The 27,992-nt window shown below is 41.7% G+C and overlaps 2 protein-coding genes across 5 annotated transcripts in view; one reads left to right on the top strand and one right to left on the bottom strand.

The window, feature by feature from the left end:
• LOC128845950 (olfactory receptor 10A7-like) overlaps window positions 1–532 on the bottom strand; it is a 55,897-nt gene extending 55,365 nt beyond the window's left edge. Inside the window, exon 1 of the mRNA XM_054045052.1 lies at window positions 478–532. Within this exon, the coding sequence (XP_053901027.1) occupies window positions 478–532 (55 nt within the window). The remainder of the gene's footprint in view (window positions 1–477) is intronic.
• On the top strand, window positions 7–27,992 carry LOC128847159 (cytosolic phospholipase A2 gamma-like). Of its 4 annotated transcripts, none has more exons than XM_054046520.1 (14): window positions 7–74; window positions 662–813; window positions 3,235–3,377; window positions 5,606–5,804; window positions 7,212–7,329; window positions 9,350–9,490; window positions 10,426–10,479; window positions 11,677–11,742; window positions 12,262–12,318; window positions 18,495–18,539; window positions 20,198–20,293; window positions 21,729–21,883; window positions 22,983–23,151; window positions 27,683–27,992. In XM_054046520.1, exons 2-14 carry the CDS (start codon window positions 790–792, stop codon window positions 27,916–27,918), a joined length of 1,503 nt encoding a protein of 500 aa, XP_053902495.1. In that variant the 5' UTR covers window positions 7–74; window positions 662–789; the 3' UTR covers window positions 27,919–27,992. The 4 variants fall into 4 exon arrangements, with proteins under 4 accessions (XP_053902495.1, XP_053902494.1, XP_053902492.1 ...); XM_054046519.1 differs by having other exon boundaries at window positions 27,668–27,992; XM_054046517.1 differs by having other exon boundaries at window positions 27,201–27,992.

Here is a 27,992-nt window from a genome sequence, read left to right as displayed (position 1 = left end):
ATAGATATCCTGACATCCATTGAAAACAACCTTGCCAGCTGTGTCCCACAGTCCTTCTCTCCTGGGTCCATTCTGTGAGTATGCTCTGTCCAGATGATTTGTCAGAAAACAGTGCCAATGATAACATTGGAGTGTGCTTTTTTCCTTTGTTTATAATTAACTTTAAAAGAATTGGAGGGGTGCGAATACAGGAAGTCTCTGTTGTCTTGTAGCAAGAGGGAAATACATTGCTATTCTGGTTAGGATTTTCAGCAGAGCCTATGAGAGTTGGGTGCCCAACTCCTATTGAAATTCAGAAGGAGTTGGGTGCCTGGAAAAAATATGCTTGCTTGAAAATCCCAGGATCTCCCTCTCTCTCTCCCTCCCCCCCGCCCTCCCTCCCGCCACCTCAGCCTGCACCTCCATTCATTCAGCAATATGACTGAAGAGATTAGGAAGAAATTTTCGAAAAGGACACATTATTCCTTACTAACTCACTTTGGAGTTTCTTGCACTCTCCTCCGAAATACACCTGGTACTGGCCAACGTGCATGGTAGCAATCAGAGCTGGATGGACCTAGAGTCTGATCCAATACTACAGTGCTGCCTATCTTACTATATTAAATGCCCATTTTCTCTTGTATACTATATTAAATGTTCATTTTCTCTTGTATATTTTTAGTCAAGGGGAGAATAAATTGGATGTTGTCCCAAGCTCTTGGAAGTCCTGGAAGAGGTGGAGTTTTCCTTTGTCACTGAAGGAGGAATTTGAAATTCCAGGGCATCTCACGGAGAAACAGGAAAGCAAGGATGGAAATATTTCACAATCACCAGGTATACTATTCCTCTTATAGTTTGCATTTTCACTACCTCTTGTTACTTGGAAATGCTGAAATGCTTGATCATATTTAATGTTTAGGGTACATTCACAAACAGCTCATAAAGAGTTCATAAACGACAAATACATTTTTGAATAAATGGCTAACCAACTGTTATAGGGCCCAGCAGCTCAACAGGTTGTTTTAGTTATGGGGTATAAGCATCTATAATATCTTCCACTGATGTGCTTATTACTGTCTATATCACTTTCTTTAATGTGCTTATAACATCTATTTACTATTTATAATATGAAGGGTGACCAAATAATTTTATCTCCAGATTTTTTTGTTCAAATTATTCTGAAATTTTATGTATTTCATTTATTCAAAGACAATGTTACATTGTTTCCTTGTAGCTATGTAATAATGACTTGGGGCCCAATCTTGCTATATTTGAGGGTAGCTAATATACACCTGAAACTCCAAGCTGCAGGGTTCATTTTGACCATTTCCTATTTACACTGCTTAATGAAATGCACTCTGGATAAGTTCCACAGCCTCATTCCCGCTCTACAGCCAAAAGCTACAGAAGCATATAGTCAAATGGTCAGAAACTGAGCATGCCTGTGGATCTTAGGTCTTGCACACAAGCACGACTTTTTGCACAGTGTGGGGACCAAGCTGAGCCCTGCAACCATCGTTGCAGGTACCACGTTTGATCATTTTGTGGAGGGTAGAGAGAAGGCATTATGTAGTGCAGATGACACATGCAAAATCTATTCCTTCATGTGTTCCTGCTGCAGTCAGTGGGTCTGTTCACCACCCAGAATGGTGGTGAAGAAAAACGGGGAAGTGTTGGGAAGTGTCCATGAGCTTCTCCTCATAGTTGTTTGCTTTGTACGTACAGCCATGTTGGTCCCAGGATATGAGATTTTGAGTGATTTCTTGCAACATGTGTTAACTCCTTATGTTTAAGAAGTTGTTCCACCTTGTATGTGGCTGTGGCACTCGAAGTACCTTTCCCAGACTTGAAGAGGAGCTGTGTGGAGCTTGAATGCTTGTCTCTGTCACCAATAGAAGTTGGTCTAATAAAAGATATCACCTCATCCACCTTGTCTCTCTTTTTCCTCATGGAGATTTCCCCCTGTTGTTCCAGTGTAGGGGAGATGTGTGAAATCTCTCTAAACAGGCTTTGTGTTCCACCCGGAACATGCTTGAATGGATTTTCTGGGTCTCTGTGCATTGTCCCATCCCTGGCAGATTTTTCAGAGATGATACATTCTCTTGACATTTCCCCCCCCCGCCTCCCCCAGGGTGAAGGTAAAGTCCGAATTTCCTATGAGCTCTCGGAAGGGGAAAAACTAGGCACAAGCAACAGAAAGGTTCAGGTGAAGAAATGCCTGGATAGCCTTGGGATTCCCTGTAATCTGGTAGAGTCCATCAATGTTTTATTGAATTGTAGAGGAACATTGACAATAGTAATAATTACTCATGCAGAGCTGGTGAAAATGTGTTCATCAAAAAGTTGTGTTTTTTTGTTTGTTTGTTTGTCTGTTTCTGTTTTTGTTTTTTTTGTTTTTTTTGTTTTCAATAGAATAAAACAAATTGAAGCCAATGGGACTTCAGTAAATGGCTAAAATTAAGTGCACATTTAAGAGCTTTGCTGAATTATGATGAATGTAAATGCATGCTTAAATATAAATGACAGATAAAACAGATTGGGAAATCTATTTTATTTTCTATTCTATTTTTTTCGTTTATGCTGATTTTTTTCCCCACAGATTTTTTAAAAAAGTTTTCTTTTAAAACCTCAAAACTGATTGATTTTTTTTTCTGTTTCCTAAAACCAAACATATTGTGGCACTGATGTCAAACATATATATTTTGCAGTTTTTGGTTGTTAAACAATGGTCCCCCCCCCAGGTTTTGGGCAAACCCCCCAACATGTATCAATAAAAAATTCCTTTTAATCAAAAATGCATTTTCATCCCCCAACCTCCTAAATTGACCAACAAACAAACCCTCACGTTGAAATATTTTCCAGCAGTTCTGATAATTAACAGTAGTTATGATACATGTAATACATACTATACAAATACATATCTTACATTGAAGCAGCTATTGCAGTTATTCTTGTAGATCAAGAGATAAAATCAGAACTCATTGCAGCAATCAGGAAAACTTGTGAATAATTTTACTCATGGGAGTTGTTGCATTTAAGCCAGTGGAGCTCCCCATGTAAATAAAGACACTCACAGGTGTAAACACTTGCCGGATTGGGTCCTACAAGATACTCTTTTAAACTACGTGATGGGGGTTGTCCCAGGTGGGAATGGCAGGTGTGTGACTGTAGATACCACACAAGTATTTTACATGAGCAAGGGAGATTCCTCAGTAATCCTAGTTTATATGTTGTTGTGTCTTTTCCCTTCCTCAGGAAGATGTGCCCAATATTGCCATCCTGGGAGCTGGGGGAGGTCTGCGGGCCATGATCGCCCTTCATGGAACCCTGCAGGAGCTACAAAAGCATGGTCTCCTGGACACCATCATGTATCTGTGTGGGGTCTCAGGTGCAACATGGTAGGCACATGCCAAGAGAAGTGTGAGTGAAAGTGTATCCCTCTATAGAACTGACAGCCAGGGACAATTCTTGCCATTGTTATTATTAGCCAAAGGACATACTGGGTACTCCATCACCAATAGGAAAACACTGTCTGTCCATTTTCTGAGGAGGTGAGACTGTGCGAGTACATCTACACTGCAGTGTAAGCCCAGGGTTCAAACTCAGGCTCAAGTTCAAGCCCTCTTCCCTCTACACCAAATCATGCTAACCCAGGGTCCCAGGGCTCCATGAGAGTGGAGGGTCTGAGCCTGAATCAGGGCAGGACCCAGGGTTCAAGCTCTATTGCTTTGCAGTCTAGATGCAGTCCCACTGGACTCATGCTGTGGGAGTCCACCAAAGATGTCCCACAAGCTGTCTTCCTTTGTCCTCTGGACAGTCAGGTTTGGTGGACAGTCAAGTTTTTCCCACACTGCATCACAAACAAAGGGCTAATGCAGCTACATTTTGGGAGGACGTTTGAAAGTCTGGGATATGGGTGGCTGAATTCAGTTCCGCATGATGCAGTGTAGATTCTGGAGCCCCATGTTAAGACCCAGAGTTCAACAATTCCAAACCTGGGGTTACAACTGAGTATAGACGCTCAAGCCCCAGGTTAACAGACAAAGAGCCTGTGTGGACGTGACCCTCCTAAGATTTCTACATGGGCAAAAGTGATAGGGCCCAGGCCTATAGTTCTAATTTAATATTTATAGCTCTTGCAATGTTATTGCGAATCTGCAGTTGTGCTGCTGTAGCGCTTCAGTATAGACACTGCCTATAGCAGAGGGAGGGGTTCTCCCGTTCGCGTAGCTAATCCAGCTCCTTGAGAGACCATAGCTAAGCTAACAGAAAAATTCTTCCCTCAACCTAGTGCTGCCTATATAGGGATTTAAGTCAGCTTAACTATGCCGTTCTGGAGTATGGATTTTTCACCCCCCTGAGCAACACAATTATGCTGACTTTACAGGCTAGTGTAAACCAGGCATCAGCTCTCATGATTTTATGAAGCATAAGTTTCTAGCCTTGGTGGTTGTGGAGAGACACTTGGAAATGTGAACCCTACCAGAAAAAATGCCAAGAGTCAAATAAAAAGAACCCACGTTTTTAAAATAAAGCTCATGATTTTTAAGCCAATCTCAGGATTTTATGTGACCTGACTTGTGATTTTTGGCATACTTGTTGTTGGCATTAGTGCTGAAAGCAGGATAGCAGAATGGTGCCTAGTACCTTCTGTTGTCTCTTATTCTAGTTGTCCTTAAAGAGGGGCAGGGTGTGTACAACGGTTTGTGCCCTGGGAATAGTGAGAAATGGACATAACTGGGGGTCGTTAAACAGGAACAAGTGACTGGATGTAACACAAGATGGGGAAATCCAGGGCAAAAAGAGACAACAAATGACTGCAAGATTGTAGGATAGAGTGCAGAGTTAGTTTCTTAGTGGAGAAGGAGACTGTCCTTCAGAACATCTGATCTAACAGGGCCAAACACTGACAGCCTTACAGGGAGTAGCAATAGACACAGGAGCCTAAGAGAGTTAGGCACTCAGCTGTTGGTGCAATTCAACAGGAGACTGATACAAGTGGGTGACTTTCTAATTATCATAGGTATTTATCTCCCGCCCCCCGCTTAACATAGCATCTGAGTACCGCCATATTTATTTCCACAGCACCCCTATGAGGTAGGGAAGTGCCTGTCTCCCATTTCCTATGGGGAACCAGGGCTCAGGGAGAATTAGTGACTGGGGTACAATCTGTGGGAAAGCAGGGAGTGGAACACACATTTCCCGAGTTGTAGGCTAGCGCCCTAAACACTGAACCATCTTTCCCATCCCGACCTTTCTGCACAAAAGGTCCCACTGACGTCAGCATTAGGGCGGCAGAGTCATGATGGGCTGGACGGGTATGCAGATGTTACAAATGTCCTGGATGTAATCAGAACTGTTCACACTATGTGTCATGGACCCTGCATATTGCTAATGGAGATTCTCCTTTTGCTTAGTCTGATAAGGACCTGGGGGACTTGAATTTTATCTCTGCTGAGGCCATGGCTTTCCATAGCAGCTAGCCAGCCACGCAATCCTTGCGGCTTACAGATACATTGCAATGGTAGAATGATAATAAATAAATAACTGTGCAGAGATTGAAAGGGCTGGGGAAAATAGCCCACATCCCATTCCCCTTGCAGTGTGTGTTTTGTCTCTGTAATAGGTGTATGTCATCTCTCTACAACAATGGGGACTGGGCAGAGAAATTGCAGGCCTTGGAGAAACACATGTGTGATGCACTTACCAAATCCACCTGGAACCTCAGAAAGGCAACGGAAATGCTACTCGAGGCAGCTAAGGATGAAAACTATTCCCTGACTGAGTTCTGGGCCTATACCGTGGTCTATGGAATGTTACATGAGGTGGGTGAAAAACTTTCCGTTTTGTAACTCTCTAAAGTCATTGTCTGGCCCCCATCACTGAAGTATCAGGGCTCTTCATGAAGTGTGTTTATCCTCACAACATTTCTGTGAGGTTGGGAAGTGTACAGAGGGGAAACTGAGGCACGGAGCATCCCAGAGCCAGATTTTTAAAGATATCACCTTGTGGGATGAGCACGCAGGCACCTAGCACCCATTGATTTCAATGGGCTTTGGGAGCCTACATGCTTTTGAAAATCCTACTAGGTGTCTAAATACCTTTTAAAAACTGGACTGGCTTGACTTGCTCAAGGCCACACCAGGTATGTCTATACCGCATTGTAAATCTGGGTCTGTGGGACCCAGGCTGGTGTACCTGGCATTTCCAAGCCGGGGCTGGAATGTCCACACTTCAGTGTAAACCTGGGCTTAAAGATTACGTCTACACTGCAAAGAAAAACCTGCAGTGCTGAGTCTCAGAGCCTGGTTAATTGACTTGGACTCCTGGGGCTCTGGCTTCTGGGCTAAAATAGTGGTGTAGGTGTTTCAGCTTGGGCTGGAGCCTGTGCTCTGAAACCCGGCAATGGGGGCGGGTCTCGGACCCTGGGCTCCAGCTCAAAGGAGAATGTCTACGCTAGTGTTTTAAGTCCCACCAATCAAGCCCCAAAAGCCTAAGTCAATTGACCCACACTCTGAGACTTGGTGCCGTGGGTTTCCCTTTGCAGTACCCACAGCTGCCGGACCCAGATGTCATGCTAATGTGGTCATACTGCACTACCCAACCTTCCAACTCAGGTCTGCGGCTTGATTTGCATCCACCAAGTCACTGTGGGACTCTGGTTCTGACCCACTCCTCTACTCAGGTCCTAAGACCTGGGTCCTGAGCACATGCTGAGCCAAGTCAGACTGATTTGTGCATGCACAGAAACAGGTCTTGGGCTCACACCTGAGTCAGAACCCAGGCTTAGAGTTCAGAGTAGGGGAGATGTGTGAAATCTCCCTAAACAGGCTTTGGGTTCCACCCAGAACATGCTTGAATGGATTTTCTGGATCTCTGTGCATTGTCCCATCCCTGCAGGGAGACTGCAGGGGAAGCAGGGAATTAAGTCCTAGGCTAATGGCTTGACCACTTAGACATTGAGGAAGGTTTGTTCTCAGTTATACCTGTATAAATGCTGACTGGCTCTGCTGAATTCAGTAAAGTTACTTGAATTAGTTCATCTATACGCTTGGGTAACTGAGAGAAAACTCCACATCTGTCTAGCTATCGTCTCAGCATGTGGTAACATGCTGGTGCCCTGAGCTCAGGCTTGGACTGAGCTGTCAGGGGAGGGAATATAGACAGTGTTAAAATCATAGGTTAAAGTTAGGCATGTGTTTGTCTGAACCTATCAAATCCTGTCTTCACAGCTGGACAAGGGGCACTTGTCGGAGCAGAGGGGTGCGTCTGAGAATGGAAATAATCCTTACCCCATCTATGCAGCTGTGGATGAGCGAAGTTTCTGCAAAGTAACTGAATACTCTCCAGGTAAAACCAAACACACAAATCTCTAGATAATCTCAGTGTAAAGAAGCCTGTAGTTTATTACATCAACATGCAACTCCTCACGGCAGAGACACCAAGGTTGTCTTTAGAGCTTGTTGAAAAATGGAAAAAAAAATGGTAAACAATTTCAAAATTTTAAATCTTTGTCTGGTTGTCAGGGTTGTTAATGGACCTTTTTTCCATACTTCATGACATTATCTACAATATTTTCCCCTTGTTTTCCCCCAGACATTTTATCAAAAACATATCTTTATTTTTATTTTCTTTAGCAAAATCTTGATTTTCATTAAGAAAAGCATTAGTGAAACAAATCCATACAAATTTTGCTTAAAAGTTCAGTAAAAACCTATGGCAGAAAATTTCACATAACCTGGAAACCTCAGGTAACATCTACTACTGCTGACAAGACGTTTTGGTTTTGAAAAAAGGCTACTTTTCATGCGAAAACTTTTTGTAAGCAAAATTCAAACTCACTCTCATTTTCTTTTTCCCTTCCTCTTACATTAGTATATCTTTTTAGGTGGAGACACCCTTTATTATTTTATTTACTTATTTTGATTTAGCAATACAAATTATGCCCGTTCAAGCATGTGGGAAGCTATCATTAATAAAACAGCAAAATTCTAGTACCATGAAAGAATAATTTCACAAGAAACTTACAAGCAATCTCTCCATTCACTTTTAGGCTTGATTAGAGCTGGTCAAAAATGTTCTAACAAAATCAAAACTTCCCATGGAAATGTGTCAGTTTTGACAAAAAAATCATTTAGAAAAATACCCAAATGAAGCCTTTCAATTTTTAGTTTCAAGGTGACATTTTGCTTCAAAATGTATTTTATTTTAGGTTTTATAAATAATAAATTAACGTGAAATAAAAAGTCAAAATCAAAATGAAACTTTGTTGATTGACCCAAACCATAATTGTCTTAAACATTTCTTTTTGCAGGAAATTTTGATTGTTTCTGTTTTGTTTTCAATCCAATTCAGAACAAAAACAAATGTCAAAACTGTGGAATTTCCCTCTAAAGGGGAAATACGACTTCTGCACAGCCCTAGACTTGCCCAGTTTTTCTCTTATATTTTGGATGGAGCTTGGGACCAGGTGGTGGTTTACACATTTTGGAGAGGGTTCAGAGGGACTTATATGCAGTGGAACCAATAGGAGGAATTGCAGATGAATTAGTGGATCATGTGGGCTTTCTGGAACTTGAAGATAACTTTGCATGGCTGGGGCCTCTTGGAAGATGTCATGAGGATGACAATGGGAGAAGATAATTGGGAGGTAGGGAGTTCAATGGTGGAGCAAAAGGGGTGATCAAGTAGAGCTAGGATAATTTTTTTTAATAAATTGATTTTTCACCGAAAACTGCATTTTCAGACCCCTGTTTGTTGAGGTCACTTTAAATATGATGAACAATTTCAGTTGGGAAAAATTTTCTAAAGAGCAAAATCATTTTGTTTCTACTTTTCAATTTAAAACGGGTCTTTCAATTTTTAAATGTGACCATTAAAAATAAGTGAAAACAGCTGAATCAAGGAGGGAAAAATGAATTGACTAAAATATTTTCTGTGACTTGAATAAAACAAAACAAAGTTTCACTTTGTGTCAACTCAGATTGATTTTTTAAAAAACTTTTTTAATTTGGCAAAAATATAGATTTTTTTTTCAGTTTAACCAGACTGGATATTTCTCCAGAGATTTTGGTTCAGCCCCTGAAATAAAATTACATTATTTGCTCAGCTTCAGTGGTAAAAACTCTGAACTGAGACGCAGGTGGTGTGGGATTGGGAGGTGAGGACCAATGACTTCATACAGAATGTGAATAGGAGTCAAGAGTGAATGTGAAGATGGGACAACATGGATGGGAAGAAACTTTATTAATGTAGATGTTGTTTGAAGCACGCTCACATTCCACTGAGTTATGGATACCTCCTGTGATTCATCTGCCACCTCAAAACTATTGCTGGGCTTGTTTCCAAACTCTTTGTTCTTATTTTTCAGAAACCTGGTTCGAGTTCACCCCCCACGAAGCCAGCTTTCTTGGCTATGGAGCAAGTGTACCCATGGAATACTTTGGAAGTGAATACAAGAATGGGGTGATAAAGAAGCAGAAAGAAGAGAAAAACATGAGTTACCTACAAGGTGAATGCTCATGTCCCTGCAGATAGAGAGAACTGAGGCTGGTTAGATGGCTAGATATCGCAAGTCAACCATTTAATTCTAAAATGTAAATATGTAATATTTACATATATTATAGAGAAGTGTGGAGAGTGTCCAGCCACACAATCTACCAGCTCTCATTCCAGCTACATATACCCTCTCATCCCTCCTTCCATTCTCTCACTTCTTCTAACACCGAACGAATGCCGTACATAATAACATCGAGCTTATATATAGATAGTTGAGCTGGGCAGAAAACAGTTTTCCTGTGCTGGGAAAAAAATCAAGTTATTAATAGAAATTCCTTTCCTGAATCAGAACAGAAAGTCAAAATCTCAAAAATGTTCACAAACTAAAAATCCGAAAAACACATTTTGGTTCAGGTCAGTTGAAACATTTCATGTCAATAAGAACATAAGAACGGCCATACTAGGTCAGACCAATGGTCCATCTAGCCCAGTGTCTTGGCTTCCAACAGTGGCCAATGCCAGATGCTTCAGAGGGAGTGAACAGAACAATGAATGAAATGTGGAAAATGTAATATTATTTAATTGTTATCAACATTTTCAGTGGGAAATTTGACATTTCATAAAACAAAACAAAAAAATCCTGCACAATAAAACATTTCAGTGGCAAAACAGTGAAAACCAAAACACATTTGTCCAAAACCTACTGAAAACCAAAAACATTTCGATTTTCAACCATAAATAAATAAAAATAAAAGTAAAAAATCAGTTTTCTAATGAAAAAATATTTTGATAAAAGCAGACATTTTCCTTGAAATTTTCATTTTGTTTAAACCCCAATTTCCTATTGAAAAATAATTAGAAGAGAATATGTTGATCAGCCCTAAGCAGAGCCTGTCCTAGTAAACAGAGAGTCAAATCATTTTATACTCTTTTCCTTCTTCTTTTCAGGTTTGTGGGGAAGTTGCATTGGCAGCAAAGAAGAAAATGAAAAAGTCATAAAAGGTATGGCAATTTCTGTCCTCATAGCACAATGGAGTCGGCGTCCAGGTCCTCAACATAAACAGAACAGGTGCTCTATAAAAGAGGTACTGCAGTAGTATGTCCTGCCGGATGGTATTTTTTAGAGTGGTGTCTTCTTTATCAGCTCCAGAACCAGCTTCTTGCACTGGTCTGAAATAACCCAGCTCTAGGGACTTCTACAGCACACTGCAAAGGGCATCTCTGTGTGTATGCTGCTGAGGGTTGAGGGTGTTTTGTGTTTTGCAGACTGTCTAATTTATGGAATTGGTTCTAGACTGACTGATAGCTGACTTTTTAATCTTTATTAGGCGAGATCAGAAAACCACAATTTTTGGTGGGAAAAATACTCAACTTTTTCTAGTTGGAAAATAGTAAAATAAGTGTGAAAAATTGGGTTTTACTCCACATTTCTCATGTCTTTTCATATACTCCTACCCTCCACTTTCTCCAGTGAGTTTTAAAAAAAATAATAAGAAGGTGTGGAGTATTAAAAGGGAGAAAAAGATTATAAAATACAGTGAAAATTCAAATGCCACAAATGGGGGGGGAATTATTTCTAAAAAATGAAATAAAGTGTCATATTGTGTTGATTTGTTGTTTGTTTCCTTTCATAGTTTCCTACTGGACATTTTTTTAAAAAAAGGTCAAAACTGATATATTCCTACGGAAGATTTCAACTTTGATGAAACCACATTTTCAGACAGGAAAAAAAATGTTGATCAAAATGTTTACATCAGCTATAATTTTATATATTTAAAAAACCCTTAATTAATTAGTCAATAAGTCAAATGGGGGGTAATGAGGTCTAGATGATGGTTTGAGCCATATGGACATACAGGAAGGGATATATAAGCTACTCCTACTCGAAGTGTCACTTTGGTCTCCTCTAGTTCAACCATAAATAGAGGTGACATCAACATCTGTAAGTGTCCCAAGCACCTTCAGAGGGGGACACAGTGCCACGCTAAGTGGATGTTCAACATGGGATGAAGAAAATAGTGACAAGATAGAGATTTCGTGACAAGCTTGGTGGGGAGTAGACAAAAATGGATGTGCTATAATTTCATCGATATATTTTTTTCCTAAATCATTGTGATCTAAAGTTTGTTTCCTAAAGGACTGAGTTATTGTCAATGTATTGTGAAATGACTGACTCTCCTAATTGTTTTTTTTTTTCAGATATGTTCTTTGGTATCTTTAAGAGAAACAGGGGATCGCATTCACCATTCTCGGTGGCTAACGAAAGTAGGTCATTATAGTCCATGGTCACTCCAATCACACAAGTGGAATTACTTACCATATGTGCCTATGTGGTAAGGCGAGAGAGAAGTGAATGGTGCTACATTGTACTGCTGATGTCTGAAAAGGGCCATTCCCACCCTGCCGGGGGAAAGTCTTCTTTTTGAGAGGGAAAAAAATATTGGTTGATTATTGAAATACCAGAAATCAAAAATATTTCACTATTTTTTTTCTGAAAAAGAGATAATTGTTTTTACCAAAACCAAAACAAATATATTGAAAAAATAAGTTTTGAAAAATGTTGCTGTGCAGAAATTTTCATTTGGTTTAATTTATTTTTGGTTGAAAAGCAGTTTCAGCTAAATGAAAATTTTATTTCTTCTCATTGCTACCAATTTTGTTTCTTATGAAACTTGAAAATATTGACTTGACCCTGATCACTGTAATCTGAATGTTGCTTCCCAGTTGATTATATGATTGTCCCTGGCTATATGAAATGACTGATAATCCAAATGACATTTTCAGGTGGTTGGGAAGGAACATTGGAGGGGTTTCCAGCACCCACCCTTGAACCTGAAGCCAGTAAGTATATACATATGGCTACCTGTTTTGTCCTGAGTTGTTAGTTAATATTTGGGACCTTTGGGACCATTTTGTTAAGAGGAAAAATAGATGATACAAGTCAGGTATATTTGGTCTAATCTTCTTTATTTACAAAATATGTACACTAAAATCTGTCTCCCTGAACAGAGTAAAACCAAAAAACTCAGCAGTTTCCTTGCTCAGAAATCCCCAAATCTGCAACTTTAATGAGCTCTATGCCCAAGCAGCTCTATCGCTGAGCTTCCTTTCAAGGTCACATTCACAACTCCTTCTCTTAGCTTTCTTCCTGTGAGATTCCCAGTTTTCAACCAGTGTTGTAGCCTCTGCATCTGCAAGCGGGAAATCACCTCAGGATGCATGTGTGAACTCTTATCTGTGGCAGGAAATACTCTCCATTGTATGCATTCGTTTTGCTAAAAGGGTGTAATTCCCAGAAGGTGGGAATGGGCAACAGAGGATTGGTCATTCAATGCTTGTCCTGTTCTGTTCATTCCCTCTGAAGCACCTGGCATTGGCCATTGTTGGAAGACAGGATACTGGGCTAGATAGACCTTTGGTCTGACCCAGTGTGACCGTTCTTATGTTCTTAATTGTAGACCTGATTCGGAAGTTTTTGACAAAATGGTTTTTTTTTTCAGCCACTTCGCTAAAACTGAAACTGTTCATTGTTTTTGCATCTTTTAAATTAAAAATGTCATTTTTTTTTTCAGTTGAAAATGACTTTTCATTTTGAAATTCAACGTCATTTATACTAAGGGAAAAGTTTTAAAAGTTCAAAGTCAAAATGAAACATTTCAAAATAATTGAAATGAAATGTTTCAGTTGATAAGAACTGATTTTTGCGGTGAGGTATGTTGGTTTGCAAAACATTTTGAGATCTTGACTATTTATCTCAATTCAACGCATGAAAATGTTGAAAATCTCCAAAATTCTTGTAGAATGGGAAAACCATTTCCCAAGTAGCCTGATTTATATGTCTTCTGATGAGTCTGAAGAATGCATGGCAGACCCATTGAAAAGATCTGTGGCGGTCTTCAGATCAAAGAAAACACTTATGGCAGCTATTAACATGTTTCAGTATAGCACTATATTCCTAGAAACCTATAAAGTACCTGTTGTACTTTACAGCAGTCATGTTAGTTCTGGTTTGTACCTGGATTGGGCCGATTGCGTTGTGATTATTGGTTATCCATTACAATAAATATTAACACTCACATTCTGTCAAGGCTGTATCCCCACTTTGAACTTTAGGGTACAAGTGTGGGGGCCTGCATGAAGACTTCTAAGCTTAACTACCAGCTTAGATCTGGTCCGCTGCCACCATTTCCCACAAGCTAATTCCCTTCCCTGGGAAGCTTTGAGAAACTTTTCACCAATTCCCTGGTGAATACAGATCCAAACCCCTTGGATCTTAAAACAAGGAGAAATTGACCCTTCCCCGCTCCTTCCTTTCACCAACTCCTGGTGAATACAGATCCAAACCCCTTGGATCTTAAACAAGGAGAAATCAATCAGGTTCTTAAAAAGAAGGCTTTTAATTAAAGAAAAAGGTAAAAATCATCTCTGTAAAATCAGTATGGAAAATAACTTTACAGGGTAATCAAACTTAAAGAGCTCAGCGGACCCCCTCTAGAATCAGGTTCAAAGTACAGCAAACAAAGATAATCACTCTAGTAAAAGGTACATTTACAAGTTGAGAAAACAAAGTAAAACTAAGACACCTTGCCTGGCTTTTTACTTACAAGTTTGAAATATGAGAGACTTGTTTAGAAAGATGCGGAGAACCTGGATTAATGTCTGGTCCCTCTCAGTCCCAAGAGCGAACAACCCCTTAAACAAAGAGCACAAACAAAAGCCTTTCCCCCCGCCAATATTTGAAGGTATCTTGTCCCCTTATTGGTCCTTTGGGTCAGGTGTCAGCCAGGTTACCCGAGCTTCTTAACCCTTTACAGGTAAAAGGATTTTGGAGTCTCTGGCCAGGAGGGATTTTATAGTACTGTACACAGGAGAGCTGTTACCCTTCCCTTTATAGTTATGACACATTCTCTGTTTGACAAAAGATGGCTCAAGAAGAAAATATATAAATATATCTTTTTTTTTTATTTACTGAATTTACAATGGTGCTAATCAACAAAGTAAACCAGGTCATGTGGGTGTGTGTGTGTGAAAAATAGCTTTTTTTAATTAAATGGAATTATTTTAAAAATATAAAATTTCTCTTTTCATTGACATTTTGGGGATTTTCATAAAAATATCCCTGAGAATCCAAACTCCCCAATGTGATGGGTTGGATCACAGACACCCCCTTGGGGCTGCCAACTGATGTGCCAAGACTACTTCTGCTCCTGCTTTCCCTGCCAGCTTGGGACTCCAGCAACCTGTCTTGTTGAGCCAGACACGCCAGTCTGCTCCAACACAGACCCAGGGTCTGAACCATGTGCCCCAAAACTGCAGACTTAACTGAAAGCAACTTAAGAAGTGTTCCTGTATTTAACACTCAGATGCCCAACTCCCAATGGGGTCCAAACCCCAAATAAATCAATTTTACCCTGTATAAAGCTTATACAGGGTAAACTCATAAATTGTTCGCCCTCTATAACAGTGATAGAGAGAGATGTACAACTGTTTCCTCCCCCCCCCCCAGTATTAATACATACTCTGGGTTAATTAATAAGTAAAAAGTGATTTTATTAAATACAGAAAGTAGGATTTAAATGGTTCCAAGTAGTAACAGACAGAACAAAGTGAATTACCAAGTAAAATAAAATAAAACATGCAAATCTAAGCCTAATACAGTAATAAAACTGAATACAGATAAAATCTCACGCTCAGATGTTTCAATAAGTTTGTTTCACAGACTGGACACCTAGTGTGGACACAATCCTTTCCCCTGTACAGCCCTTGTTCCTGTTCAGGTGATAGCTAGGGGATTTCTCATGATTGCAGCCCCTTTTGTTCTGTTCCACCTACTTATATATCTTTTGCATAAGGCGGGAATCCATTGTCCCTCTGAGTTCCCACCCCTCCTTCTCAAAGGAAAAGCACCAGGTTAAAGATGGATTCCAGTTCAGGTAGCATGATCACATGTCACTGTAAGGCCTTGGCTACACTTGCAGCTGTACAGCGCTGTGAGGTAAACCTGTCTTCGTACAGCTGAGTAGGGAAAGCGCTGCAGTCTGTCCACACTGACAGCTGACAGCGCAGTGGCGTGGCCACACTTGCAACATTTGCAGCGGAGTTGGGAATGGTGCATTATGGGCAGCTATCCCAGCATTCATGTGGCTACAACGTGCTTTTCAAAATGGGGGGGTGGGGTGGAGTGTGACAGGGAGTGTGGCGGGAGAGAGAGTGCTTTTTGGAGCGCGTGAGCACTCTATTTAGCAAGTTCCGAACTCCCGGCCCCCTGCTTATTCATTCACTCACTCAAAGCAAACAGCAAACTGTTTGCTTTTTCTCTGTGGTATGAACTTTGAAATTGGCACTTCCGCATTCCTGCAGCCGGTCACAACAATGGAGAGGATTGGCCACTTGACAAGGTGATCAGTACAGTGCTGCAGGTTGATTCCTGGTACACACTCACAGGGGAGAGTTGTAGCCACTCCGCTGTATTTCTTATGCTTCTCGGGGAGGTGGAGTAACTGCAGCGGTGTACCCAGGGAGATACAGAGCTGTATGTGCCTTGCCAGTGTAGCCGGTCAGTGAGTTACAGCGCTGTGGGCGGCTTTACAGCGCTGTAACTCGCAAGTGTAGCCAAGGCCTAAGACTTCATTACCCACTTGCCAGCAGACATGTATACAGGAAGACATACAAGTAAAACAGAGCCATCTACAGTCAATTGTCCTGGTTAATGGGAGCCATCAAGATTCCAAACCACCATTAATGGCCTGCACTTTGCATAACAACAATAGGACCTCAGAGTTATATTTCATATTTCTAGTTTCAGATACCAGAGTGATACATTTATACAAATAGAATGACCACACTCAGTAGATTATAAGCTTTGTAATGATACCTTACAAGAGACCTTTTGCATGAAGCATGTTCCAATTACATTATATTCATACTCATTAGCATATTTTCATTAAATTATATAGAGTGCAATGTCACACCCACACCCTAATTTTGAAGCTAAAACAGTTTTGACAGAATACTTTCCATGAGCCCTAATGCTGATGTGCCCATATTGCCAGTTGAGGAAGATGATATTAGGGGTAAAACTTTGAACCTACCAGAGGGGGATTAATGAATATATTGTGGAGGCAATAGAGGAAGAGGATGCAGTAGCTGAGAGGGGAAATGATAATGTCTGGGCATTGATTTTAGCCATGTGCACACACAGAAAGGGATAATTTTTCATAAGATGAAAAGGAAAAAAAAACTGGCAAAATGTTGGAGAACCCAGATTACAGGCAGAGGAGGGAAGATTCTATCCTGCGGTATTTCAACTCATATTTTTTCCTTGGCTACTGATGAATATCTTCATCGTAATCTGAGTGTTGTTTCTTAGGGCTTGTCTACACTACTACAGATGTTACAGTGGCACAGCTATGGTGCTGTTGTACTGTATTGTGAATACTTCCTACAGTGACAGTAGGGTTTTTTTCCATTGTTGTAGTTAACCCACCCCCTCGAGAGGCAGTAGCTAGGCTGATGGAAGAATTCTATACTGGGGCTTAGGTCAGTTTAACTACATCTCTCAGGGTGTGACTTGTTCACCACCCTGAGTAAAGTAGCTAAGTCTACCTATGTTTTAGGTGTAGACCAGCCCTTAGATGTTTGTGTTATTGTCTGTGGCTGTATGAAATGACTGGAAATTCCTATGACATTTTCAGGTGATATGGAAGGTGCTTTACAGAGTGGGCCAGGAGGACCTTCACCACGTACCTTTTCACCAGTTAGTTTATATATTCCTGGATCTCTGGCCCTTACCCTACAGCTATAACTGTTATTATGTTCACACCATTCAAACAGAGAAGTTAGATTAAAAAAACATTAAATACTCTTGCTAGAAGGCTGCAATGTAATATTACTTTATGTCTTTTTAAAATCCAGAACCTTCACACACAGAAAACAAAAACAGAGAAAAAGCAGGCTGCTACCTAAGGCAGAGAGGAACAACTCTCCCCACCTTGATCTAGGCTGGCTTTTTGCAGAATGACTGCTGAAAAACCTAGATCACATGCCTCCTTCAGAGCCCCTGTAGCCTACAATCATGACCAGTAAACACCTTACAAGTAAAGTGATAGCTAACATGTTTTCATTACGGCACTGCTGCATTGACAGCTGTGGAATTGCTTCTGATCTGTTCCTGCCTGAGAGGATAATCATATCCAGATTGTTAATGACATAAATGATCTTCATGAGTAATGTTCTCTGTTTGCTGAGTATGTGCTCAGGACCAAAGCCTTGTACGAAGCTCATATTTCTTTAATATATGGCAACTCTCTGATGGTCACCACCAAAGTATCTGAGAACCCTAAGAAAATTCAGGATGGGAAACTGAGGGTCCAATCAGAAATAAAGTTGGGAAATTCAACGGAATCTAAACAAGTTAAAACTGAATTTTAGTGGGATATGAGTGATAACTTCCTTAGATAGCCCAGCCTAAGCGACTTCTCAAATGTCACAGAGAAAGCTTTTGGCAAAGCCAGAAGCAGAATTAGAATCCTATCTAAGTAGTCAAGGATGAAATTGTGAGGGGGCATTGAAAAAGAGGAAGATAATTTTAACCTCTAATACGCAAGCAGGCTGCAGTGGGGAGATTCAAAGAGGACACTGGCTAATCAGAATCCAAGCAAAGGTCATTTAGCAGCTATAATGTGGACAGATTGCAGTGTGGTGTGTGTTCGGGGAGGGGCTCTGTGCATCAGGGAAGCTACAGAGATGGTGGATCCTGGGAAAAGGATTTTAGCCAAAGGGTAAATTTAGATATATTGCAAAGGGGAAAGTGGCAAGGTACTGGCACAGCCATATAGAAGAATCGAAGATACTGTATATTAGACGTAGTTCCACCACTTTTTTTCTTTCCTATGATACAACCTGCAGGAAATGTTAACTTGGCCTTACTTATTGTGCCCTGAATTTTGTTTCCAAAGTGATTTGTATTATGGTCAGTGATAAGGTGCAATGACTGATAACCCAAATATATTTTTCAGGTACTATGGACAGTTCAATTACTGGAGAAATTGTGAGCAGCGTAGGTAAGTCATTCGAATCCCCTGTGCATTGAGTTTGAATCTCCTCTTGTACACTGGCTGCATGAGGCGTTATTGGCGCCTTTGTGAGACAAGACTAACGCCAAGTGCACTTTTGAATTAAACAAATCCCTTGGGTCTTGTGCACACTGCCTCATGAAAAATAATTCTCATGTAGTCAGTTTTTGACAGACGTCTGCTCAGGACAAAGCCATTCCGGACTAGCCCTATTTGAGTCATGCCCTTTATGAAAGTTTCTGGGCCCCTTCACCAATATTGATTAATGTGTTTTCAGAATGTCCATTTCAGCTGGGGCAACATGATTATTCCTGCTTTACAGATGTGGACTGGAGGTATCATGACAGATGTATGGTGGGATTTTCAAAAGGCATGTAAAGGGGATCAGAGCCCAAGCCCTGTTGATTTTCAGTGGGACTTATGCTCCTAAGTCACTTAGCATCAGATTTTTAAAGGTACTTAGATGCCTGGTGGTATTTTCAAAAGCATTTAGGCATCTAAAGCCCTTTTTGTGTTGGCCAAAATGTTTAGACTGGCTCAAAATGATTATTGGGAGAGGGGGCTCATTTTGATTTTGACCATTTCGTCTGTTTTGGCTGTGTGTGATGGGTTCCCCGGGATGCAACCTGGAACTGGGGTACCACTGGGCCCTCTGGCTTACCAGCCTGGGCTCCCTTGCTCACTGTGATGCTGTGACAAGCTGCAAAGCCCTCCAGGTACTGCACTTACTCAGCCATCCACAGGCAGGGACAGCCCCAGATGAGTGACATGAATGCTTCTCATGAACCAAGAACAGAGAGGCTCCAGCCAATGCCCCTCAGCTCCCTAGCCAAGGGCCCCACAACCATACCATCTTGCCCTGATCAGAAGCCTGACCAGTCATTATAACCCAGTCTGCCCCTCCCTCAATGTGGGGAGGACATGCACCAGCCCCTGTTCCTGAGCTGAGGTTTTCCAAGCACTTCAAGCAAACACAAAACATTTCATTTCAACATTTTAAAAGTGAAATGTTTTGGTTTAAAATAACCTTTTTATTTAGAAATTGTGTTCAATTTCACTTAAAAAACACCTTTCAAAACTCTAGTAACAGAATGAAATGTTTAATTGTGAGTCAAACCAAACATTTAATTCTACCTAAAATTATTATATTTTTTTACTTTTTCTGTTCGCTGACAAATTCGGGAAAAAAATCATTTTTTTAATTACAATTGTCTTTTTGTTCATGGAACCAAAAAATCAGTTATTTACACAGCTCAATTCAGCAGCTAACAGAACTAGGCAACATATCGCACATGGTGGAATATAGGAAATGATTTATAACTTCCAGCAGGTGTTTTGTGAAGGGGAGAACTTGGCATCTTAATCCAGAGAAGCAAGTGTGGGTCATTATGTGGCACAGTGTGGGATCCAGGATGCTGAGAATACCACAGCTCCTGTCTGTCTCAGGAAAGAGTTCCCTTTACTTTCCTTAGAATCAGCTTTGCTTTGCAGTTTCTGCTCCATAAAAGATAAACTGTAATTTTTCCCACAGCTGCTTGTCTATACTAGCAAATACAAGATAAGAGAAACTCTGATTTTCAGAAGTTCCTGAATATGTTTTAATACTCAGATTTGATATTTTAATTCTGGTTTGTGCCCTCTAACAGGCTTGGCAGTGGATTTAGCTAGGATGTTGTCTAAAACCACTTACGATCTCTTGCACTGGAAATGGGGAACCATTAGTAACTTTCTTTACAAATGCTGTAAGTAAAATACGGATTAGTCACTCTGTGGTATGGATGTCTCTTTCCTAGGGTCCTGTTTTGACAGTAAATATATCACACAGAAACCTATAGGAAAGGGTTGTCTTCCTATACAGTATTTTTAGCATTGGAAGAATTTGATTTTTATTTTTTTTAAAATGTTGACAGACAATATCAATGTTTATTTTAAGTATTTTTAAAAAATGTTTATTAATTTAAATTTTCACAGCTGCATGGAATTGTGGATTTTAAACATTATATTTTTATTTTTATTGATTTAAATCTTCACAATTACTGAAAACTACAGGGAGATTCAAATGATTGTTTAATGACAGTAGACACTGAGAGTCAAAAAGTGAAATTGTTATATACCATTAAAACACAAATTGTCAACATCACATGTCAAAATATACAAAATAAATATTCTTAATTCAATAAATCATACCTGTTTTTAATATTCATTTGCTAGTCTATTTTATAACTACCATAATTAAAAAGTCTAAATCACTGGATTTTGACTTTAAATTCTCAAGAAGCCTTTTTCTTACTTTGCCTATCAGTACATTTTGATTATCAGTGGAAATAGGTTTTCATTGGTATATATAAGGTGATCTCCATGTTTATTGACCAATAAAAATCTAATACTTCCAATCCAAATTATTGTGTACAAAATATTATGTTAAGATTGCAGAGTCAAGCACTCAAAGATTAGGACTGATCAGAGTTAAGATTGCCCATGCAATTGCAGTAAAGCTGCCTTCTGCATAGGCATTATGGTATAGCTTTAATTACACAGTTATATAATATCCCCCCCACCTGAACTCATAAGAAAATTGAAAACAGAAAACAGGGTAATGGGAAGTGTTAGGCAAACTTAACTATAGGTGCTGCTTCCAACAGTGCCTATAATGATGCCCCGTAGATGGGAGCAGAAGCTCAGGAATCAGAAATTGGTGGTTGTACTGTATAATGGCCAGTGGATGGAAGGATTAAGAATAAGAAAGGGGTATAATGTATAATGAGCACTAGGGGCAGCAGAGTTTGGGGACGGGGAAGGGGCGGCTATACTGTATAAAGGGCACTAGGGGCAGCAGAGGGTGGGGGTGGGGAAGTGGTGGCTATACTGTATAAAGGGCACTAGGGGCAGCAGAGTTTGGGGACGGGGAAGGGGCGGCTATACTGTATAAAGGGCACTAGGGGCAGCAGAGGATGGGGGTGGGGAAGTGGCGGCTATACTGTATAATGGGCACTAGGGGCAGCAGAAGGTGGGGGTGGGGGAAGTGGTGGCTATACTGTATAATGGGCACAGAATACAGACTCTACCAAAGCACAGCTGCAGTGAATATTATTTATAAATCTTGTTCGCATGCCACTGGGCAGGTGCAGATTCTAATCTCTTAGTATTAAAACTCTATTTTTGGATACATTCCTTTAGCTGGTATTGACACCCCTGAGCTGGTGAACGAGAAAGTCATCTCCTTGGTTGATGCTGGCATAGCCATAAACTGTGCTTACCCCCTGGTTCTCCGCCCGGACAGGAAAGTGAAACTGATCCTCTCCTTTGACTATGGGCCTTTCGATCCGTTTCAGGTAACTTCTATCATTGTTACCATTTTTTCTGTTGTTCCAGTTAGGATCGAGGGCCCATTGTGCCAGGTTATGTTTGAACAGAGAAAAAATATGTTGTCCCTGACCCCAAGAGACAAGAGTCCAAAAAAGGAGTTTAGAATCTTTAAAAAACAAACATTATTTTATTTACTTCATTGCTGGAGAACAGTTCAGGACAGGAAGGGAGCAAAGAATCCCAGACCCTTCTGAACCTGCTGGGGGAATGTTTAGTGGAAAGAATCCAACCATCCAAGTAGGAAGTTGGTCAGCACAGTTGAGTCAAATCTAGTATTTTGTGAGGTGTCCCAAGGCCCAATGGATCTCTGTTGGAGGAGATTTTCAAATTCACAATGGACAGTTTGGTGCCTTAATCAATGGGAGTCAGGCAACAGAGTTGGTGACTTTGAAAATCCACCCCATAGTGACCACAGGGAAGGAAATCTGTTAACCGAAAGATGAACCTTTGGTGGCTTTGAGCTTTGATGTGATGAGTACTGGGGTGAATATTGAGCCATAGAGGAAAATGTGTCCTACTGAACCAGTGTGGGTGAGGTAATATCTTTTATTGGACCAACTAGTGTTGGTGTGAGAGACAAGGTTTTGAGTTTACGCAGAGCTCTCCTTCGGGTCCTACTGAACCACTCAGATCTATCCCTGTGGAACAGCTGTGAGCTGCTGTGAACCTTATAGGTCTGTGCTCGGGTACCGGAGTCAAAGTGCCATGTTTGATCCAGTCTTATGGCTGTGAGCTGAGATTTTTAAAGGCACCTAAGTGAGTTAAGTGCCCAACTCCTATTGACTTTTCCAGGGAGGAAAATTCTTGCTCTTTTTAGCTTTTTGGAAATCCCAGTCAGGGGGGTCTCTGTGTAGACAGCCATGTGTTGCTACACAAACATTCTTCCTATCCCAAGAGCAGAGGGTCTGGTTTCCACTGGAGGTTTTCTGCTTAGTGAATTTATTAGAGGCCTTAGAGAGAAAGTGAGACTTTTTGTGTTTTGAGCTACCTGGTCTTGAGTATTTGACTTTCTGTGGACAGCAGCAGTTCTTTTAAATAAAACAATCACATTTCCCTCATTCTTAGACACTCAAGCAAGCTGCCAAATACTGTGAAGAAAACTGCATCCCGTTTCCTAAGCTGGATGAGAAATTGCTCCAAGACCCAGATAACCCATCCGACTGCTACATCTTCAGAGGAGAGGGTGCTCCTACCGTCATGCATTTCCCACTTTTCAACAAAGTGAATTGCCCAGGTAACTTTCATGTCACGCAAACTTTCTTAAAGGGTCCTGACCTCACTCTTATTTCACTTACATGGGTGACTTAAATACAGCTGAGTCTGGTTTGCACTGGGGTAGCATAGCAAAGGGACATAGGCACTGGGAAAATAAGTCACATCGATTTAGTCCGGTGTCCTATCTTAGAGAGTATCCAGTGATAGAAACTTAAGAGGAACTTGGGAGAAATCACAGAGTAGGTAGTTATGGAGTTATCTGCCATACGGAATATTTGTTACTAGCCTCTGCTTTGTTTTGTTTTTTCTGTGCTGAACTGTAATATTTCAATTTTCAAAGGTATTTAGGTGCTGTGGAAGCAGAGAAAAGAACTGACAGAAGGGAACTGCAATGCATGATGGTTGTTAGCAAGAGTCAGGCTTCGTTAGCAAGAGACAGTCTTTGTTAACAAGAGTCAAGCTAGCTGTGACCCTGATAACCCTGATAACGCGAGATTTGTAGAAGCGAGGATTGTGTGAGGCGGGTGAGAAAGAGCTGTGTAAGAAGTCATTGTGACCTCAGTATAGATAAGGTGTAGAAGACCTTGTGTAGATAAGGTATAGAAACTAATTGTATGTAGGTAAGAGTCAAAACAAGTGAGGAAATGAGATATCAAGATGGCCTATGTATAAACAAAATGCAGCTGTCCCTCATTATTTCTGTAATGAAAGGTATAAATGCTTGCTGTAATTAGTTACCAGAGAGAGACCTGCTTTGCTCTCTCCTCTGCACATGTGAGAGTTAATAAAGCTTCTGACTTGCTGTACCTAAACAAAATAGTGAGAACTCAGTTTTTCTCCGACAATTTGGGGGCTTGTCCGGGATGGCAACGCCCACTGAGGCAACGGCAGCTGCTACGGATCGTTCCCCTTCGAACCCCATGGCGCCACAATAGAGGTAAGAGACCTTTTGAAATCTCTATTGGGGTGTCGGAGGAGGACTGTCCGTGGGACCGTCTGCCCCTGTTGGGCTCACGCCATCCGAACTTATTGACTGTGCAGCAAGGTCAGATGCTGAGCGGCGTAATAGGGGAATTGTTTGCCGCCCCCTGTAAGCATATGCTAGGTGCATAGGGTTTGCACCTGTATTGAGGAGTTGTTACTGCCTCAAGAGGGGTTTTTACCGCCTCAAGTGATGCATCAAGGTACTTGGGAATAGTACCTGGAGGTACTCAGGAGTAGTACCTGGTATAAGGCCTTGGTATGTTGGTGTGTGTGTGTGTGTGTGTGTACACAGTGTGAATTGAGTGTTACCGGAAGACGCCCAGAGTACTCTGCGAAGTCTTTTGGCTCGTGACCAGAACTACTCTAACGCAAGCCCGGTAACTAGAGGATCTTTTAGGAGATCCGACCCATGTAGGTTGACTCGGCCTGGCATCGTCCGGCCAGGAGGCTACCTGGGTCTAGGAGTGTGTGCACCCATCTTCCCTCCCCTTTTCCTCTCCGTGTGAGCCACTGACAGTCTGACCATCTCACTGGATGCAACAGAGTAAGCGGCGCTGTCTCTCTGAGATTAGCCGACGCTCTTTGCTGAAGGGAGGTGTAACTATCCTCGTTAGTCACTCCTGTGTGAATACCCTGTAGGGAGAGTCCTTAGTTTATGAGCCGCTAGCGCGGACAGGGCATCCTTCCCCTTTGAGTGTGTGATTGGAAATGGGTGGGGGACAGTCTAAGTCTTCCCTCTCACCCCCTAAGGGTACCCCAGCTTATTTCATGTACGTACATTATGGCCCAAAAACCTGCAGGTATTTAGATAATTGGAATCTTTACACGCGTGCAAATCCATCTAAACAATGTCCACTAGAAGGTACCTTTGATTTAGACAAACTTAAATACCTTAAAGAAACTCTGGCTTCACCAAAAGCCTCTGATACACAGTGGGAGCAATTTGTCTGTTGGTGGGAGGAAGCAACAAAGAGACTCCACGAGTCTCGAGTGCGGAGTCTAAAGGACTCCCAGGAAAAGTTAAAAGCTCAAGTGCAACATTTACAGCTTAAATGCAAGGCATCCAGCTGTCTACCCCCTAGAGCGATTCCTTCTGCTCCTGTGTATCCTAATCCCGTTCAAGCAATTCCTTCTGCTCCCCTTTATCCCCAATTAGTTAGATCTGACAGTGAGGAGGAAACTGCTGAGGATATTTTAGATTTCTTCAGTAACATTCAGCAGCAGCAGCAGCCCGTGCTGCCTCCTCCCCCTGCACAGCATGGGTCTGCTAATGAATCTCACCCAGCAGTGCCAGTTTCACCACCGCATGTATCAGCTGCACACATTGTTCTCTCTTCCCCTGGGAGAGAAGCCTCCTCTTCACCACAAAGAGGTGATTCTGAGCCTGCCAGTAGCTCCCCTGATTCTAATCCCTCTGAGGAAAGTACCCGTTATCTTACTAGAAGTGTGGCACATGCACTCCAGGTTCCTTTAAGAGGCCTGGAACTATTTCTCAAATGCGTACTTTTCTTGGCATGACTGGGTACTGTAGACAATGGATTTTAGGCTATGCAACAATGATTAAACCCTTACAGGATCTGACTAAGTCAGGTACCCCTGAGCCTCTTCCTTGGTCTCCAGAGGCTGAACAAGCTTTTGTTGCTATCAAGCAAAGTCTGTCCAGTGCACCAGCCCTGGGACTTCCTGATTATGCTAAACCATTCACTCTTTTCTGTCATGAGCGTAATGGGTTTGCTTTGGCTGTATTAACGCAAAAGCACGGAGACAAACACCGTCCCATTGCTTATTACAGTACTGCCCTAGATGCTGTGGCAGCTGGATTTCCCCCTTGCCTGCGTGCTGTAGCTGCAGCAGCTCTTGCTGTTCAGGTATCTGAATCTATTGTCTTAGGATCTCCTTTGATTGTTGCTGTTCCTCATGCTGTGGCTGCTCTCTTGTTAAAATCTAAGACACAGCATCTATCCACTTCTCGTCTCACAAAATATGAGCTTGTCTTGTTGTCTTCATCTCATATTACTTTGGCTCGTTGCCCTGTTCTAAATCCTGCCTCCTTGTTGCCTGGGCCCGAAGATGGAGACTCACATGACTGTGTGTCTGTGACATCGGTTCTCTCTCGTCCAAGAGATGATTTACTAGATGTGCCTTTGCAAAATCCTGATCTTATTTACTTTGTAGATGGTTCTTGCTTGCGAGATTCTAAGGGCAAATTGGTTGCTGGTTATGCTGTATGTTCTGCACATGCTGTTATTGAAAGTGCTTTCCTTCCTTCTGTGTTTTCTGCTCAAGTGGCCGAACTTGTGGCTTTAACTCGAGCCTGCATTCTCGCTCAGGATCAAGCAGTTACAATCTATACAGACTCTCGTTATGCTTTTGGAGTGGTACATGATTATGGGTTGCTCTGGAAGTATAGAGGTTTTCTTACATCCACTGGTTCTCCTATTAAGAACAGTCTGTATGTCTCTGCTCTTTTAGATGCTCTTTTATTGCCCAAAGCTATAGCTGTCGTGAAATGTACAGCTCACCAGACCCCTCATGATGAAGTTACCCGTGGAAATGCTTTGGCAGACTCTGCAGCCAAAGCAGCGGCCCTTTCTGCACCTCAGGCTGAATATACTTGTGCTTTGATTGAACAGCCTCCACTAGCCTCCCTTGAGGATCTGGCCAAGATCCAGGAAGCTGCACCGGCAGCTGAGAAACATTTTTGGAGTGCTAATGGCTGTATTCTACACCCTGACCATCTTTGGCGTGCCCCAGCTGGTCGCCTGGTTGCACCGAAGATGCTAATGCCCTATCTTGCTCGTGTATACCACGGAATGGCTCATGTGAGCAAAGGGGGGATGGTTGCTGCAGTTAACCAAGATTGGTGTGCATTCGGGTTCCCAGTCATTGCACATCACTACTGTCAACAATGTGTGATTTGTCAGCAGCATAACATTGGTAAATCTGTTAAAGTTAGGCAGGCAGCTCACCCTCCCCCTTGGGGACCTTTTGTAAATATTCAGATTGATTTTATTCAACTGTCTAAATGTTGTGGTTATGAATATGTATTGGTTTTGGTGGATGTATTTTCAAATTGGGTTGAAGCTTTTCCCTGCAGGAAAGCAGATGCCAGGACTGTTGTGAAACTTCTGCTTAAAGATTTTGTACCACGATTTGGCATCCCTGTGAGTATCAACAGTGACCGTGGAACTCATTTTACTGGACAGATTGTAAAAGAGTTATGTGCAGCTTTGCAGACTCAACACAACCTTCACTGTCCCCACCATCCGCAGTCTGCTGGAACAGTGGAACGCCAGAATGGAATTCTGAAAAATAAACTGGCCAAGATTTGTGCTGAAACAAACTTGAAGTGGCCAGATGCCCTTCCTCTGGCACTAATGAGTATGAGGGCCACTCCCAATCGAAAGACTGGACTCAGCCCTCATGAGATTCTGACAGGGCGCCCGATGAGACTACCAACTGCGCCCCCACTGACCCTAGCTCAGATGGACATTCATTTAATGGATGACACAATGCTTAAGTATTGTCAGGCACTAATGAAATGTGTTAAGTCTTTCTATACACAGGTGAAAGAAGCACTACCCAAGGATCCTGTGCAACCCTGCCACTCGCTGGAACCAGGAGACTGGGTCTACATAAAGGTCCATCAGCGAAAGACTGCCCTGGCTCCATGCTGGAAAGGCCCTTTCCAAGTCCTGCTAACTACCAACACTGCTGTGAAGTGCCAAGGACTGCCCACCTGGACCCATGCTTCACACTGCAAAAAGACCCCTCCGCCTGGAGAGGATTCTCCAGCTGCTGATCAGCCTATTTCTCCTGCTAACTCTGCTGTGCCTCCTGGACAGCAGGGAAGAAGGACAAGGTGAAGTGCTAGTA

This window comes from Malaclemys terrapin, chromosome 12 (genome assembly GCF_027887155.1).
Source record: "Malaclemys terrapin pileata isolate rMalTer1 chromosome 12, rMalTer1.hap1, whole genome shotgun sequence".
NCBI lineage: Eukaryota > Metazoa > Chordata > Testudines > Emydidae > Malaclemys > Malaclemys terrapin.
Note: the sequence above shows the minus strand (reverse complement) of the source record. Positions and strands in the feature narration are given on the sequence as shown.